The sequence below is a fragment of the Sciurus vulgaris genome (genome assembly GCF_902686455.1).
Source record: "Sciurus vulgaris genome assembly, chromosome: 2".
Classification (NCBI taxonomy): Eukaryota; Metazoa; Chordata; class Mammalia; order Rodentia; family Sciuridae; genus Sciurus; species Sciurus vulgaris.
Window position 1 is genome coordinate 43304425 of NC_136462.1, and position 15630 is coordinate 43320054.

General features: G+C 42.0%; 1 protein-coding gene across 1 annotated transcript in view; it reads left to right on the top strand.

Annotated features, from left to right (window-relative positions):
* RTN1 (reticulon 1) overlaps nt 1-15630 on the top strand; it is a 279751-nt gene that overhangs the window by 109248 nt on the left and 154873 nt on the right. Inside the window, exon 3 of the mRNA XM_079125816.1 lies at nt 9913-10659. Within this exon, the coding sequence (XP_078981942.1) occupies nt 9913-10659 (747 nt within the window). The remainder of the gene's footprint in view (nt 1-9912; nt 10660-15630) is intronic.

Below are 15630 nucleotides of genomic sequence, written 5' to 3' on the forward strand. Positions count from 1 at the left end.
TACCTCCTGGATCCCCTGCATCAAAATTCCCTGAACCAAGTCTCTGATTTTCTAATTCATTTATTCACTCAACAAACTCTTGAGTAAACATTTTCTTTTGGTCATGTATTTTAGGGGGGACCAGTGATGCAGGAATTAAAAAACAAAACTAACAAAACCTTGTCCCTGCCCTCCAATGGGACAGACAACAAAGAAAACAGTCCTACCCCAGTGTAACTTGTGTTCTGAGACAGGGAAACACAGAGGACTGAGGGACACTGGAGGCCAAAGTCTCCCTAGATGAATGGAGACTACAGATGGATCTCAAAAGAGCAGGAGGAACCAAATAGGTGAAAGAGGGGGGTGGCTTTCCAATCCAAGGAGGTGCAAAGGCAGAGGTGAGGGCACAGTGAATGACACATAAGATGCTGAGATTTGCATATTGGTGGCAAATCAGGAATCTGTGGCTCCAAGTGGATTAGATGTGACTTGTCCCAGCCTACAGCATGAGATAGGGGCAGACCTGGGACTCAAAGCCTCTTTGTTCACTTTCTGGCAATGCAAAGTAAAACCCTTATTCCATGACTTAGAGATACTTGATACTCTAAGGATGTAAGCTGTATAATCAGATGTATTTTCCAGAGGTCTAGGACTGTCTGTGGTCAGTCCTGAAGAACTTCGAGTGTTCCTCAGGAAGAGTGAAATGCCCCAGTACATTTACACAGCACTTGCAAATCATGTAAAAATTATAGCTTACAAAGCAGGTGACAGAGACTTAATATGGTGTCCACTGTTATTAGGGAATTTCAATTTTTTTTTTCAGTAGCCAAAGCTCACTGGAGCCTGGAGCAATTTCAAGGGAAGGCAAAGACCCATCTGGCTCACATGGTCTTGAAGTTTCCTGGTCTTGGATTGCCCACTTGGGACTAGAGCAATGGTTTTCTCTGCAGTTGCACCAAATATGCATTCTAAGCAAGATTTATTTAAGAAAGAGAAAATCCCCTGCCCTATGACACAGTTCTCTCCCATGTTTAATTCCTCCTTCTGTACACATCCCACATCAAAACATCCGAGTTAATACAATAGATGAGAATGGTATTATAAGAGTAATAGGAGGATCAGCTTGTCACTGAGGTCTCTCTCCTTGTTCTTTCTATTCCAAGAGATTACCATACTCACTAATCATCTTCTACGGGAACCCTGGCATCATGTGACTCTGTCCGCGGATGTGGGAAGATAAGGGCTTCACAACACCTCTGAGTCTTGGATCCCTTTTACCATTTCCAGTGCTCACAGATAAGATAAATACCAAGAATCACAAATAATCCTACATAGAAATTGAGGGAAAGGAAACATTCTGTGCAAAAGGAGTTCAGTTTATCAATGCTTGCTAAGTAAGGAAATTACCAAATCTGGAAAATAATTGAAAAAGAATTCCAATGTTGAAAAGCTTTAGCCACAGACTCTGACATTTAAGCCAGGAGTCTAATATAGTTCCCTCAATTCCAATAGATAATTCCACTTTGTAACATTCTCCAGCATACTTAAATATTCCCATCTTGTTAAATAATATACCCTGAGGTCAAGAGAAGTTATTGGAGTCTCTTTTCAGCAAAGGCCAGTCATTTAAAAAATGGAAACATTTTAGAGAAATATAGTAAGTGCCTTGATATCATTGATATATCAACTTCACATTGTTTCTGCTACAAACTCCAAACAAGCGTGGTATAGCAGTCCTGAGTCCTGAGAATTGTTTGATGTGTTAGCTTCAAAAACAATAATAAAAAATGAGCAATCAAAAGTAAATTACTTCAAACTCTTTCAAAACTACTGATGCTACTTCCTTACATCAATGAGGTCTATAATTCTCCCACCCATTTTGAAAATTTGTTCTTTTATTCAAAAATACTTGACTGACTTCTATATGTCAGAAATGTGCTAGGCACCAGAGACATTGCGGCATATAAGATGTACAAGGCCCCTTCCCTTGTGGATCTTTCTAGCTAGTTAGAGAAGATAGACAATAAAAATAAAACTTGTCATACTAGTCAGAAAATATGAGGACTTGTAAAGAGTGCTAGAGGGTTGGGTGTAAGAAGGGTCAGGAATAACCTCTCTGAGGAGTGACACATGAACTGAGATCTGAATGAGAATAAGGAGCCCACAAATCAAAGACAGGTGCTCAGAGGTGGATGGAACAGCAAATGTGCAGACCCGAGGGTGTGTTATTTGGGAATTGAAATAAGACCAATGGTGCAAAGGAGTAAGAGAGAACACAACTGTTCTGTGGCACAGAACATGACTGGAGAGGGAGGCGGAGTTCAGATTGTGGATATGGAATTTGAGGTTCTTTCCAAATACAATGGGAAACCATTGGAGAGCCTTAACTGGGAAGTGACTTTATTCATTCATCCGTTCATCTATCCATTGAGCAAACATTTGTCCGCCATTTAACTCACACCAGACATTTTTCCGTTACTGCTGAGGATGCAGTAGTGAGTGACAACAAAATCTCCCCTGCATGGAGCTAGCATCCCAGTTAGAAAGACATATACACAAATAAAGGCCGTTACAATGGTCATGCAGCAGAGTAACGCCAGGTAAAGTGTAGGAGAGTGGTGGGGTGCTGAGGAAAGGCTTCTCCAAGCTGGTGGCTCTGAGCAGAGACGTGAATGGAGTGATGGAGCAGGCCACGTAGGTATCTGAGGAGAGGGTGCCAGGCTGCAGGGATAGCCAGGGCACAGACACTGTCCTGGGGACGTCTTGTACGTTCAAGGAACAAGGGGAAGGCCAAGGCCAGGTGGCCAGGATGGGGGAATGGCAGCAGGCTCAAATCAGGGTTTTCAAATGATCCCTCTGGATGTTGGTTAGAGAAAAGCCTAGAACAAAGGGAGGGCCTAAAAGGCAGCATCATTCACAGTCAGTCACTGGCATCTGCCTTTCTTTTTCTTTCTTTGAATCAGATTATCGCAGCAACACATCACCCTAGAGAGGGAATTCTAACCGTCCCAGTTTTCATACTCAATTTGATTTTTATCATTATTATTATTTATTTTAAAGACTGCATTTTGATTCATTGTAACAAATGAGGTACAACTTTTTGTTTCTGTGGTTGTGCACGAAGTAAAGTCACACCATTCGTGGGATCATACATGTACATAGGGTAATGATTTGAGGTTTTTTTTTAGTCAACAGTTGCTACTTTTGCTGTGTCAGTCTTCATGCATAATAACCAAAATCTTAGCTGGAGGTCCAAAAGGCTTTAAATAGAGGTAGGAAAACTTCTGCTTTGTTCTAAAAATTTCTCAGATTCCTTCTAGCATTTTAAAAAGCACTTTTAGTTTGTATTAAGAACAAAGGACTAGAAACAGTGGCATATACCTGTAATCGCAGCAGTTTGGCGGGGCTGAGGCAGGAGGATTGCAAGTTCAAAGCCAAACTCAGCAACTTAGAAATGCCCTTAGCAACTTAGCAAGACCCTGTGTCAAAATAAAATATAGACAGGTTTGGGGATGTGGCTCAGTGGTTAAGTGCCTCTGGGTTCAATCCCTGGTACCAGGAAAAAAAAAAAAAAAAAGAAAGAAAGAAAGAAAAACGAAGGACAATGTCTACAGGAATTATTAGCTCCCTTTTGACTCATAATATGGATAGATTGCCTTCAAGGTCACCGAACTTGCCTAAAATGGAACTTATCAGGTACTTTTCTCTATCTGTAACCCTTACATTTGGATACTTAAAGCAAGATCCATACTCTTCCTTTTCTGAATGCTCTGACACAGTGGTTCTTATCCAGAGGTAGGGTTGCTGGATAAAATACAAATTTTCATGGAACATGCTTGCACACACACACACACACACACACACACACACACACACACACACAATTTCATTATTTATCTGAGATTCAAATTTAACAGGGTGTCCTGCATTTTTATTTGCTAAATCTGCCAACTCTCGCAGGAGGTGACTGTTAAAATCACATGTGAGGTTGAAAAGCAGATGCCTGGGCCCCATCCAGACCTACCTGCAGTAAGTCAGAACTCCTGAGGGCAGTTTTGATCCACATACCTGGCACCTGGTTAAGAAACACTGTTCCAGGCTGGGGATAGAGGTAAACAGCAGAGTGTTTAGTGCTTGCCTAGTATGTGCGAAGCCTTGGATTCCATCCCCTGACATACACACACACACACACACACACACACACACACACACACAAAATCGCAGATCTAAAAATCTGAACTAACGCTCACCAGAGCACCATAATTATCTCCTGTGTGCCAGGTGCTGTGGTAGATGATGGAGTTATGATAGTGGGTGACCTGCCTGGGCTGCCCCTTATCTTCATGGCTTTGCAGTCTAGGGTCAGGGAGAGTAGGGGAGAGTGAAAAGACAGACTTTAATCAAATCATCACACAAACATTTAAAGCTAATGGGGGGGCTCCAAGTTATGCAGAATGAATGCGAACCAGCTAGCCCCCTGAAGGAGATAGCATTAGGCCAGCTGGTACCCAGGGTGGACTGTACAAACAGGAACTAGAGTCCCAGCAGTCTGAGTATTCTGACAGAGGCATCCAGCAGGAGAAACTAGAAGGATGTGTGTCACAGGAAAGGAAGTCACATCCCACGTAAGAACTGTCTCCCTCAGTCCCATCCAGCCAGCTCATTGTTCTGCCTCCCATGCTCTTAGCTCTGTAATCCCTGTTCATTATACTGGTCCAGTGCCACCATTTCTGAATGACTTTTGATATCCTTCTTTTTCTTACTTACCACATGAATTATGCCCCTCTTTTTCTTACCTACCACATGAATTACATCCATTGTCTGTGATTTATTTCTCTTCAGTGTTTTCTTGAATTTTCTTTCCCTTTCCATCCTGTGGTCATCCACACACACTAGGTTACCGTAATTTCTGTTCTTGGCTCTTGCACTAGCATCTCTTAATGGGTCATCCTTCCTCTACTGTTTTCTCTCATGTTTATTCTAACTCTTACAGGACCCACTAATGCCTGTCTGATAAAAGATTTGATTCCAAAAGCTCAGTCTTTGTCCTCTGTGCTGATCCAATAATCAGAACAAGATTTTGAGAAACAGGAAAAAGAAGTTTTATTGCTTCACTAGCAGTGGACTCAAGTCTCAGAGATTGTGATTCTAACTGCCAGGGGGAGCAGAGGGCTTATAAAAGGGGGGATAGAAGGCCTGTTCTCCAAGTAACATTTTTATGAAGTATCATTAAGAGGTTAACGTTCAAGTGTGTCCTTGAGAAAGCTATAGTTACAGTCTCCAGGTCTAGAGGTTCTTTATTGTTGTGGGCGGTGAGTTGAAGGACAGATAACTTGGCTTAGGACAGGGAGAATGTTAATTTTACTTCCCCCACAGTTAGGGAGGGGAAGAGGGAGAAGAGGAAGTAAATAAAAGGTCAGTTTTGAAATAAGCTATCAGTGGTTGAGCAGTAAGGTTTACATTTAAAGCATGAGGTGGACCTCCTGTTACCCTTAACTTTTAAACTAAGTTTCCAGGGCCTTCTATGACCCAGGGGTGTTTACCTTTTCAGTCATATCATCTGCTATCATTTCCACAATACCCCAGTTAAACTTTGAAATAGCTGTCCTTTGAACACATCCCTCACTTTTTCACATCCCTCTTTGCTTCAGAGCTCATTCTTCTTGGACAATCTCTGTTTTTCAAGGCTGGATTTGTACCTGAAGACAATTCAAATGCAACTTCCTCAATTACTTCCTCTATGTTCCTCTGGAATTTTTGTGCCTCTAAGGCCATTCAATCCTGCTTTCTTTTTGCTCTCTAGGAGAGATAGAGAAGGCGGTGAGTAGTGACAGTAATGGAGTATGGTGAAGTGGGGAAATCACCTTGGATGGAGTGAGTTGGAAGAGGGCCCAGGGCAGAGCTCTGGGGAGGTCAGTGTTTAAAACCTGGAAGAGAATAATGAATTGTCCACAAAGGTGGCTGAGATCAGGAGAGGTAAGAAGAAAAATATGAAGATGATAGTGTCACAGAAGCTAACAAAGCAGACAAGATGTCAAAAGCTAGCAAGAAGTCATAGAAGATGAGAACTGAAAATTGACCTGGAAATTACCAGTGATCTGAGACAGGCAAAGGGGGTGGAATTCAGATTGAAATGGTGTATTCATTCCGATTCAGATAAATCCTAAAACCTTGGTGGTTTAACATAATTAAAGTTTCTTATTCCTGGTACAGTCCAGTGTAGGTAGAGATTCAGCGCCAAGCTTCCTCCATCTTTCTTTTTAAAAATACCTTTATTGAGATATAAGTTACATGCCATATAACCTACCCATTGAAAATGAACAACATTTCAATGGTTTTTAGTATATTCACAGAGTTGTGATCCAACACCATAATAAAATTTAGAGCATTTTTATTACCCCGAAAGAAACCCCGTACCCCTTTTTTGTCCCCTCCAAACTCCCTACTTCTCACAACCGTATTCTACTATTTCTACAGATTTGCTCATTCTGGACATTTCATATAGATAGAATTCATGATATATATGGTATATTATGTGACTGGTTTATTTCACTTAGCATATTTTCAAGGTTGAGCCATGTTTTATCATGTGTATGTACTTTATATATGCAAACTATGTTTAAGTATTTGAGGAACTGCTAGATGCTTTTTTCTAAAGCAATTATAACATCATTCATTCCTAACAATAGAGTTTGAGGGTAACAATTTATCCATGTCCTTGACAAGACTTGTTATTGTCTGACTTTTTTACTCTAGCCATCAAAGTAGTGTAAATTGACATCTTGGGGTTTTGACTTGCACATTTCTGGTGAATAATGATGCTGAGCATATTTTCAGGTGCCTTTCAGGCATTTGTAAATCTTTGGAGAATTGTCAATTCAAGTCCTTTGTCCATTTTTAATTGGATTGTCTTTTTCTAGTAGTTTTGTTCTTTGTTCTTGTTTTTCAACATACAAGTCCCTTATTCAAAGTAAGATTTGCAAATATTTTTCCTCATTCTGTGGATTGTACAATCATTTTTTTCTGAAACACAAGAGTGGTTTTTTGAGTTTGCTTTTTGCAGTGCTTGCAACTGAACGCAGACATTTGCACTACTAGGCAAGCACTCTGCCACTTGAAAATGTATCATTTTGATGAAGCCCAGTTTATCAACTTATCTTTTGTTACTTCTGTTTTTGGTGTTTAATCTAAGAATCTATTTTCTAATTCAAGATCATGAAGATTCATTTCCATGTTTTTTCCTAGAGTTTTCTGGTATTATGTCTTATTTGGACCATTGATCTATCTGCACGACATTATTGCATGTGGCCTAAGGCAGGGATCCAGCTTCTTTCTTTGGTGTGTGATTGTCTAGTTCGCTTTTGCCTTGTCTTCTCACTCTCCAAAATATAACTGGCCCCTCTCAGACCCCACTTCCTTTTAAAACATGGATACTTATAGTAAAAAATATGAGAAGCAGAAAGACATGGTTCCAATTCAAGTCATTTCTAGCCATGTGCTATATTGTTTAAAGTCCTGGCAGGAAACCAGTGAAACTCTCACAGGTTGTAACTGAAGTGTTTAAAGAGGGAGCTGTTTGCAGATGTGCAGTGATGATTAAGAGGACCAACACTACCCCTAGACCTGAATCTCCTAGACCTGAATCTCCCTCAGTCTCCCTCTTTCTAGCCTTTCAGTGTTTACTGTTGGCAGAAAACAACCCAGAACCAGAAGGGATAAGATCCTGGGTGATGCCTTTTATGTAGATCAGTCTTTCAGAAGACAAGGATAGTACACAGAAAGATGAGAGTGAATCCAGAGAAAAACCAGCACAATGACATTGGACAGTCATTTAACCTATTGCCACTGGAATCTAAGCTCCATATGTAAAGTTCCTGCCACCCAGTGGATGCTTACAGATGTTGCTACTGATAGCACCTAGTGCCGGGGAGGTATGAACCATTCCTTAGTGCACTAGCCTCTACTCCGTATCATCTTTCTTTCTCTAGCCAACAGTTCAGAAGTCAGCTGATGTAACTTTTAAATTGTTCTGCTGTTTGAAATCATAGCAAAGAACTATGTAGTTTATTATGGAGCTTACTGCTATAAAAGTAGAATTTGAGATGATACAATAATTTTTTAACTGATAAATTATGGGAGAAATAATGAAGTAGTGTCTGCTTTGAGTCACTTAATAAATCACATCATTCCTCTACTCAAAACTATCCAATTACTTCTTTTTTCACTCAGAATAAAAGTCCAATGAAATCAATGACTTCAACACCCCCCCATGACTTCAACCTCTTCTCCTATTACTTGTCCCTCATTCTGATCCCCCAGACACAACAACCTTTCTTCAATATCTAGAAATCACTGCATCTCCCACTTTCAAGCCTTTACAATATCTGTTCTCTCTTCTCGGTGTGCTTTTTCTCTGGATATTTTCACGAGTCACCCTTTCACCTCCTTCAAGTGCTAAAGACAGGTTCATTTCTTAATGAGTCCCATTTTGCCCTCCCTTTTTAAAATTATAAACTCATCCCACACTGTCCCAACACTCCTGATTCCTTTCCTCTACTCTCTTTTTCCCCATAGCACTTACCATCTAACTTTATTATACATAAATATATATAGTGTTATGTGACTCCCACTAGAATAAAAGCAGGGACTTTTGTTATCTCTCTCATTCTTTAATATATCCCAAATGCCTAGAAGAGGACCTAACAAATAGTAGATTCTCCATCAATAATAGATGAATAAGTGATGGACACATAAGGTCAATTGTAATTTTGAGAGATAAAAACATCTAAAATGATTTATCTACTGGGGTTCCCCAATAATCCTAAAGCAATGGTGATCTAGCTGTAGATAATCACCCCCACCAGTGACCTCAACACTTTGAAGACAGCTTTGAGCAACTAGTCACAAAGGACCATAGACCAGTGCCTAAGGTATTCTGAAATAAGGCCCTGTTCAGTGGTAAGGAAAAAACCAAGCTCCTGGACACTGTTGTCATGGTGATCCCAGGTCATCTCATCCAAGGGACAGAGAGCTCAGCAAGGTTGCCAGTGTAGCCTTCATGCCATCTGGATAAACATCAGGCAGAAGGCAGGCATTCACCCAGGAGACAGGGTGACTCTCCGGTTTTGTTCTTTTCAAGAGAAAGGGAAAGGAGGTGAAGAACAGCAGAGGCTGCTGCTGGGAAGCTCTGCAGCAGGGTGCATATTATGATAATCCGCACAGCCTGCTTGGGGGAATTGAAACACACTGTTTCTTTCCTGCTTCATCTACTAATAGTAACCCTTGAAAAATAGAAAAATATTTGATTCTTAAGAAATCTGTAAAGCTCAGAAGTCAAGTTCTATCCAAGGCTCCTTAATACCTATCTTTGTGTTATAAAAAGAGAAAACATGAACAGCCTTGAACATGGAATAATGGATGATTTTCAGATTTTTGGTATCCATGGGCCCAATTAGTGATATATACATCAGATTATCTGATGAAATGTGTGAAATATAAAAATTCCCCTGAGAAAATTAGTCCTAAATGAAAACAAAACAAAACAAAAAAGACTTGGAGAATCTTTGCTTCATTGAAATAAACAACAGCAACAACAACAACAAAAAAACAAACAAACAAACCAAAAACAAAAAACAAAAAAAAAAAAAAAACAACCAAGGTTCTGTTCCTAAGAAATTGCTGGGCCATTTTTAAAAATGGCTAGATTAAGATGGATCGGGATGTAAAACACTGATTAATTAGCCAAAAGTTCAGGTGGCCTGTGTTTCCAGTATGGCCCTGGAAACAGACTATTTTTGTGCTAATGAGATATGTGTTTCTCAAGCAACAACAAAACATCTCCTCTAATGAAATTTTGTTTTATTTCTTCTTTCTGTCCATCTGTCTGTCTGTGTGTGTTCCTCTCTGGCTCTTCTTCATTCTGTGGAATGACAGAACCATCTGCTGCGGAGTCCCAGGGAAAATGCAGCATCTCGGAGGATGAGCTGATTACTGCCATTAAAGAAGCAAAGGGGTTATCATATGAAACCACGGAGAGTCCACGGCCGGTGGGCCAGGTGGCCGACAGACCTGAGGCCAAGGCCAGGTCGGGGCTGCCAACCATCCCCAGTCCCCTGGACCATGAGGCTAGCAGCGCAGAATCCGGGGACTCGGAAATTGAGCTCGTGTCCGAGGACCCGATGGCTTCTGAGGATGCGCTGCCCTCGGGCTACGTGACCTTCGGCACTGTGGGCGGCCCGCCGCCCTCCCCTGCCTCCCCATCCATCCAGTATAGCATCCTGAGGGAGGAGCGAGAGGCTGAGCTGGACAGCGAGCTCATCATCGAGTCCTGCGACGCCTCCTCGGCCTCCGAGGAGAGCCCCAAGCGGGAGCAGGACTCGCCCCCGATGAAGCCCAGCGCCCTGGACGCCATTCGGGAGGAGACCGGCGCCCGGGCGGAGGAGCGCGCGCCCAGCCGGCGGGGCCTGGTGGAGCAGGGCCCCTTCACGTACCCCTCAGCTGCCCCTCAAACCGACCCCGAGCTGCCATCTGGAGACCGAGCCCCAGCGCCCGAGGGGTCCCCATCGCAGTGGAAACCTGCGGAAGCAGCGACATCCAACCAAAGTCCTTCGACCTCAGAGGGCCCTGGAGCGCGAGGCCCTGGCACTGTGCCCCCTCTGCCATTTCTCAATAAGCAGAAAGGTAAAGTGACAGGTATTCTGATGGAAGTAGGGTTGTCTGGTTGGTGTTCTCCCGCCGGATGCTCTCTGAACAATCCAGCAGGGAGGTGGGAGGATCTGGTTCTGCCCCGGGTCATCACCATGCTCGTCAGAGAGTAGACTGGAGAACAATTCCCTTTTGGGGAAGGAAGGAGAGAATTCAGATTTGCAGCTGGGACAGACCATGGTGTCAAATCCATGTGCTCCTAGCATCACTGGGCCATGTGAACCCAAGCACCCCAAATAATGAGTGGTTTTGTGTGCACTCCAGGAGCTTTTGAATGGAGTGAATGTGCCTTCCCTTTCATTCCAGGGCTGGGTTTCACAGTCCCACGGAAAGGGGGAAAGGGATGCCTTTCTTGTTATTGTCCTGGCTCCTGTTCAGTTTCCAGCCTCCTCTATAATGTGGACTAGCTTGGTCCCTCCAAGCTGTAACCGACCAGTTGCAGGGACCAGCTCAAGATGTTCCTTAAACAGAACAAGTGGACCTCAGCTCCATTCTTTCTCTTACCTAAGGAGCAAGATATTTGGATCTTGATATGGGTTTTGTCCTAGATGGTCAGAAAAGACAGGAACCAAAGTCAGTTCCAGAGTTTCTCCTGTTTCTGAACAAGACCTAAGGTGGTCTATTAATTCTTAAAGTCACAACTTAGAATGATTTTAATTTGGTCATTGTGTTCTCCCTGTGAGAAATCCTGAATATCTTCAAGTGAAGGTAAAGTGAAAATCATTATTTTCGTTTCCAAGCATTATGTGTACAGAGGAAATTCTTCCCCCACCCCTATATTATCCAACACACCTGAGTGTGGTTGTATCATGGAATTCAGGAATCAGAGTCACATGAACAAAGGAGGCTCTGCTGATTCTGTTTATGTTAGTGGACTAGAGTGGTGGGGTATAGGACTTCCATGTAGAACTTTAAAACAAATCCTAAAAGTACAACTTCACTCCATGTCCCCTTCCAACCATCTCTTATACTTTTTGTTTCTTTGGAAGTATTTAGCATCGGGGGAGGGGGATGCTAAATTATTATTTCAAGGATATCCCCTCTTTCCTGTGTCTCTACTACCTTCAGTGATTAGCAATTAAAAGTGCTTCATATAGCATAATCTTTCTCATTATAGATTGGAAGCAAGCATCTAAATTCTTTAACACTGACACATTAGAATGTGGTAATTTAAAGGAATGAAACAAAAAGATAACCTTGCTACTTGGTTGCTGGTGGCTTAATCATGTGGCATCATGGTGGTGCAGTGGTGGTGGGGTGACATAATTGACTCTTGATTTCATAAATAATTTTCCTCCTCAATGTAGTTAAAATGTAGTTAGTGTATATAATAGGGAGGACATTGGAAGGCAAATTTAACAGTGGAAATGTGTATTTGTTAGGTGAATATTAAAACTCATTTTTGTATTCTTTTGCCACCACTGTGGTGGGGAAGAACCCTGTGGGTTTCAGCAGCCATCAGCAACAGCATTAACAAGAACAATCTTCAGTCTCCTGGGCTCGGAACAGTTGAATTTGAGGCATGGTGGGGGTGTGTTCATGTCATTATACAGTGACAAGCACACATCTCCATTTTATCCCCTAATGTTCCTGAAATAGTCACCATGTGCCCAGTGCTATTCAAATATGTTTATTCTCAAAAGCAAATAAGTCTGAAGAGCAAAGGGAATTTTGCAGTCCCATTTCCCTCCCTAGTAAGTTTGGAGGGACAAGTACGGCATCTGGGACTGACTGACCAGACATCTGATGAAGAGCTGAGGGAATGGAAAGCTGCAGCTGTGAATGAAAGGGCTTCACAGAATCTTTTATGGCCAATCAGGTGTCATTCAAATCTCTGTGCAAGTTTCCCCATATGGCTTGCGCCCTCCACTGCCAAGATTCAAAGTTAGAGTGCAGCAGTCTTTTCAAAAGACTAAAGCATGCCAGGGTAAGTAACCTCTGCTCTACTCTGCACCAAGGGGTCCTTTGAAATCTAGTCTCCTACTGAAACTCACTGCTCAGCTGCACTATCTATGAAGAGACTCTAAAAGGCCATTCTGGGACAGGTAAGCACAGGAGGCCCTGGACAGATGACTCAGCGCCTCTAGCAGGTTATTTGATCCCTGAGGTTCCTTCTGGTCTCACCTGTTCCATCTCAGCAGGTAAGGAAGAATGAACGCTGCCCAGCCTCCCCCAGGCTGCTGTCAGTCACTATCACTGGGCGATAGTGTGTTCATGCCAAGTGCAACTGCCCTCAGCAGTGGGGTCAGGTCAACTTTGGATTTCCTGCTCTTGTACGCCGAAGTGTCTGGCAGTCTAAGTGCATTCTCCAAGAATGCTTACCAGTTCCCCTGTCTTTGGAGCTGTCTTGCTTCTGCGGGGCTTGATTTCAGAAGCATCTAGAAATATTTAGAATAAGATTCAGTGGATCTCCAATGGCATCAGAACTGGCACCATTAAGGAGCAGCAGGCTTATGGGTGCAGGTTCCCTAACAGGGTCTATTTTTGGAACTTTCTTACCTTTCAGAAACCTCTGCTGTTGTTGCACTGGAGACAAGATACAGTTCTTTGTTCGTGTTTTAGTTTCAGGTTTCTGCTTCCCTGCACCTTCTGTTGTGAACCTCAGACTCAGAAAAGTCATTCTTCAAGGCTAGCCCTAACTGTTAGAAACATCCCAGTGAAAAGCCAATATAAAAATTCTCAGTAAAACACAAATGTGACTCATCAGGATAGGTATGTGGCATTTACTGAAACTGTTTGGAGAATCTTTGTTATTAGGATGTGCCTATGAGTTCATCTTCCAGGGGAAGCACTTTGGGAAATGTCCTTTTTGCCTTGAAGTTCAGTCTCTGCATTTTTATTTATTTTACTGTGCAATTCAAAAGTATGGTGCTTGGACCAGCCCTACAGATACCGTGTGGGAGCCTGTTAGAAATGGGGACTCTTTGGCTCCTTCCAGGACCTGCTGAATCAGAGTCTGTGTTTTAACAAGATCCCTTGATGATTCCTTTGCTCCTGAAAGATTGAGAAGCAGTGTTTTAGGCTATAGCAGTTAGCTGTCACATTCCTACCTAAAGTCATTCTACTGAAAGTCACCAGTGACTTCCTGTTTGCCAGATGACCTCTTTTTTTGCCCTCTCTGGACATACTGCTGATCAATTTAAAACATTAAAAAATTTAATGTTTAACTTTTTTTAAAATTTTAAAAAAAGGAGGAAGTATGTTCATAATTATTAATTTAAGCTATATAAAACAGTGCAAAATAAAAAGTTAAAGTTGCCCCATCTGCCCTCCCTTTCCTAATTCTCAGTAACCACAGACGTGCTTTGTTTTGTTTCCATCATTGTTCACATTCCTTTCAAGCATTTTCTGTAAGTAATCAGAATATGTGAATTTTTTACTATACAAGTGATATCCTATCAGACATCCTTTTTGGTAGCATTTCATTTAACATTAAAATTGGGGACAAAATCAGCTCACGTGGAGCTCACTGACTGCTTCTCAGAACTTTTTCTTCCCTCATTGCAGTAAGGTTTCTCCTTCCTGGCTCTCCCCTTCCTATCTCACCTCTTTTCCAATCTCTTGCTGCCTCCCTTCCGGTTGCCCTGGCTTATGCTGAGTTCCGTCCTAGTCTTTCTTCCCTCCTTGCATCTAGTTCTCAGGGTCTCTAGTTCTCTAGTCTCACCCTGGCAGGCCTTCAGCCGCTGCCCTGGGTGTGGCACCTCCCACATCTCACTTTGGAGAAGCCCTCTCTTCTGAGTGCCGAGCGCATTTCCCCAGTTTGTTGGACATCCCCTAATCTCCCAAAGGCAATATATCCTCATTATTGGTCAAAATCCGCTCCTGCCTTTCCTTTCTCCCCCTCCTGAGCAAATGAAACAATGTCATTTGAGCATTATTCCACTTACATGATTGTAACCTTCAGAATCCAAATGCCGTTTTAGGAGGGTAATCTGGTAATAGCTATTTACAGTTCTAAATGATCATACCCTTTAAATACTGTGGAATTTCTCCCACAGAAAGGCTACAGCAGGTAGGCAAACCATAAATGAATTATATACATATGGTTTATATAATGTAAACATTTTTGTTTATAAATTGTATGTGCACAATACATAATTATATATATATGTACATATATGTTATAAAAATTTATAAAGTACAGATAAGTGTTCCCCTAATAGCATTCTTCATAGTAACAACAACAACAACAACAACAAAAGGGAAATAACACTCCGTCAACAGGGAGTCGAGCAGATGATTTTGGTTCATCTACCCGGTGGCGTGCAAGGAAGTCATTTAAAAGAATTAGGTCTGGATCTGAGTAAAGACTCGTTAGCCTGAGATAAAGCCAAAAGTGCTCAGTACTGACCTAATTGTAAACGCTTTGATAGGTAACCTGCTCTAGTATTTGATTTTAAAATTATCACCCCAATGATCCAGAATGTTCATGGTATTTGAAAAGTTATCATCAAAATAAGAATACAAAATGAAAAAATTCTCTTTGTGGAACGCTTAAGAATGCACTCAGTGACCCAGTTTAAGAAATATTGCTTTAAGCTGTTTGTTCCCTTAGTGTTGCCTGGAGATCTAGTATAAATTCAGGTTCCCGTTGTACCCCCAGCCCCAAACTTATAGTATAAGAGGCAGGGCCTAAATCTGAACCTTTAGTAAGCACACTGAAGACCAAGAATTTCTTTTGTGAGAAGATGAGCTAAGCAGATTGGATCTGCAGTAAAAAACAAAAACGACAACAACAAAACACCTTCATGAGGATGACCCAGGCATAGCATTGCTTTTAAATTCAAGGTACTGAGGGCCACTCAGCTTTTAACATCTCTTCTGGATAGAGAGGTGCCTGTCCTGTGCTTTGGGAGGCAGACCTCCGCAGCTTCCTCCCTCATGGCTGCCTTTCCATTCGGTACCAGCTCCACCAGCCTGAGCTTGGAGGGCTGTGCAGGGAAAAGT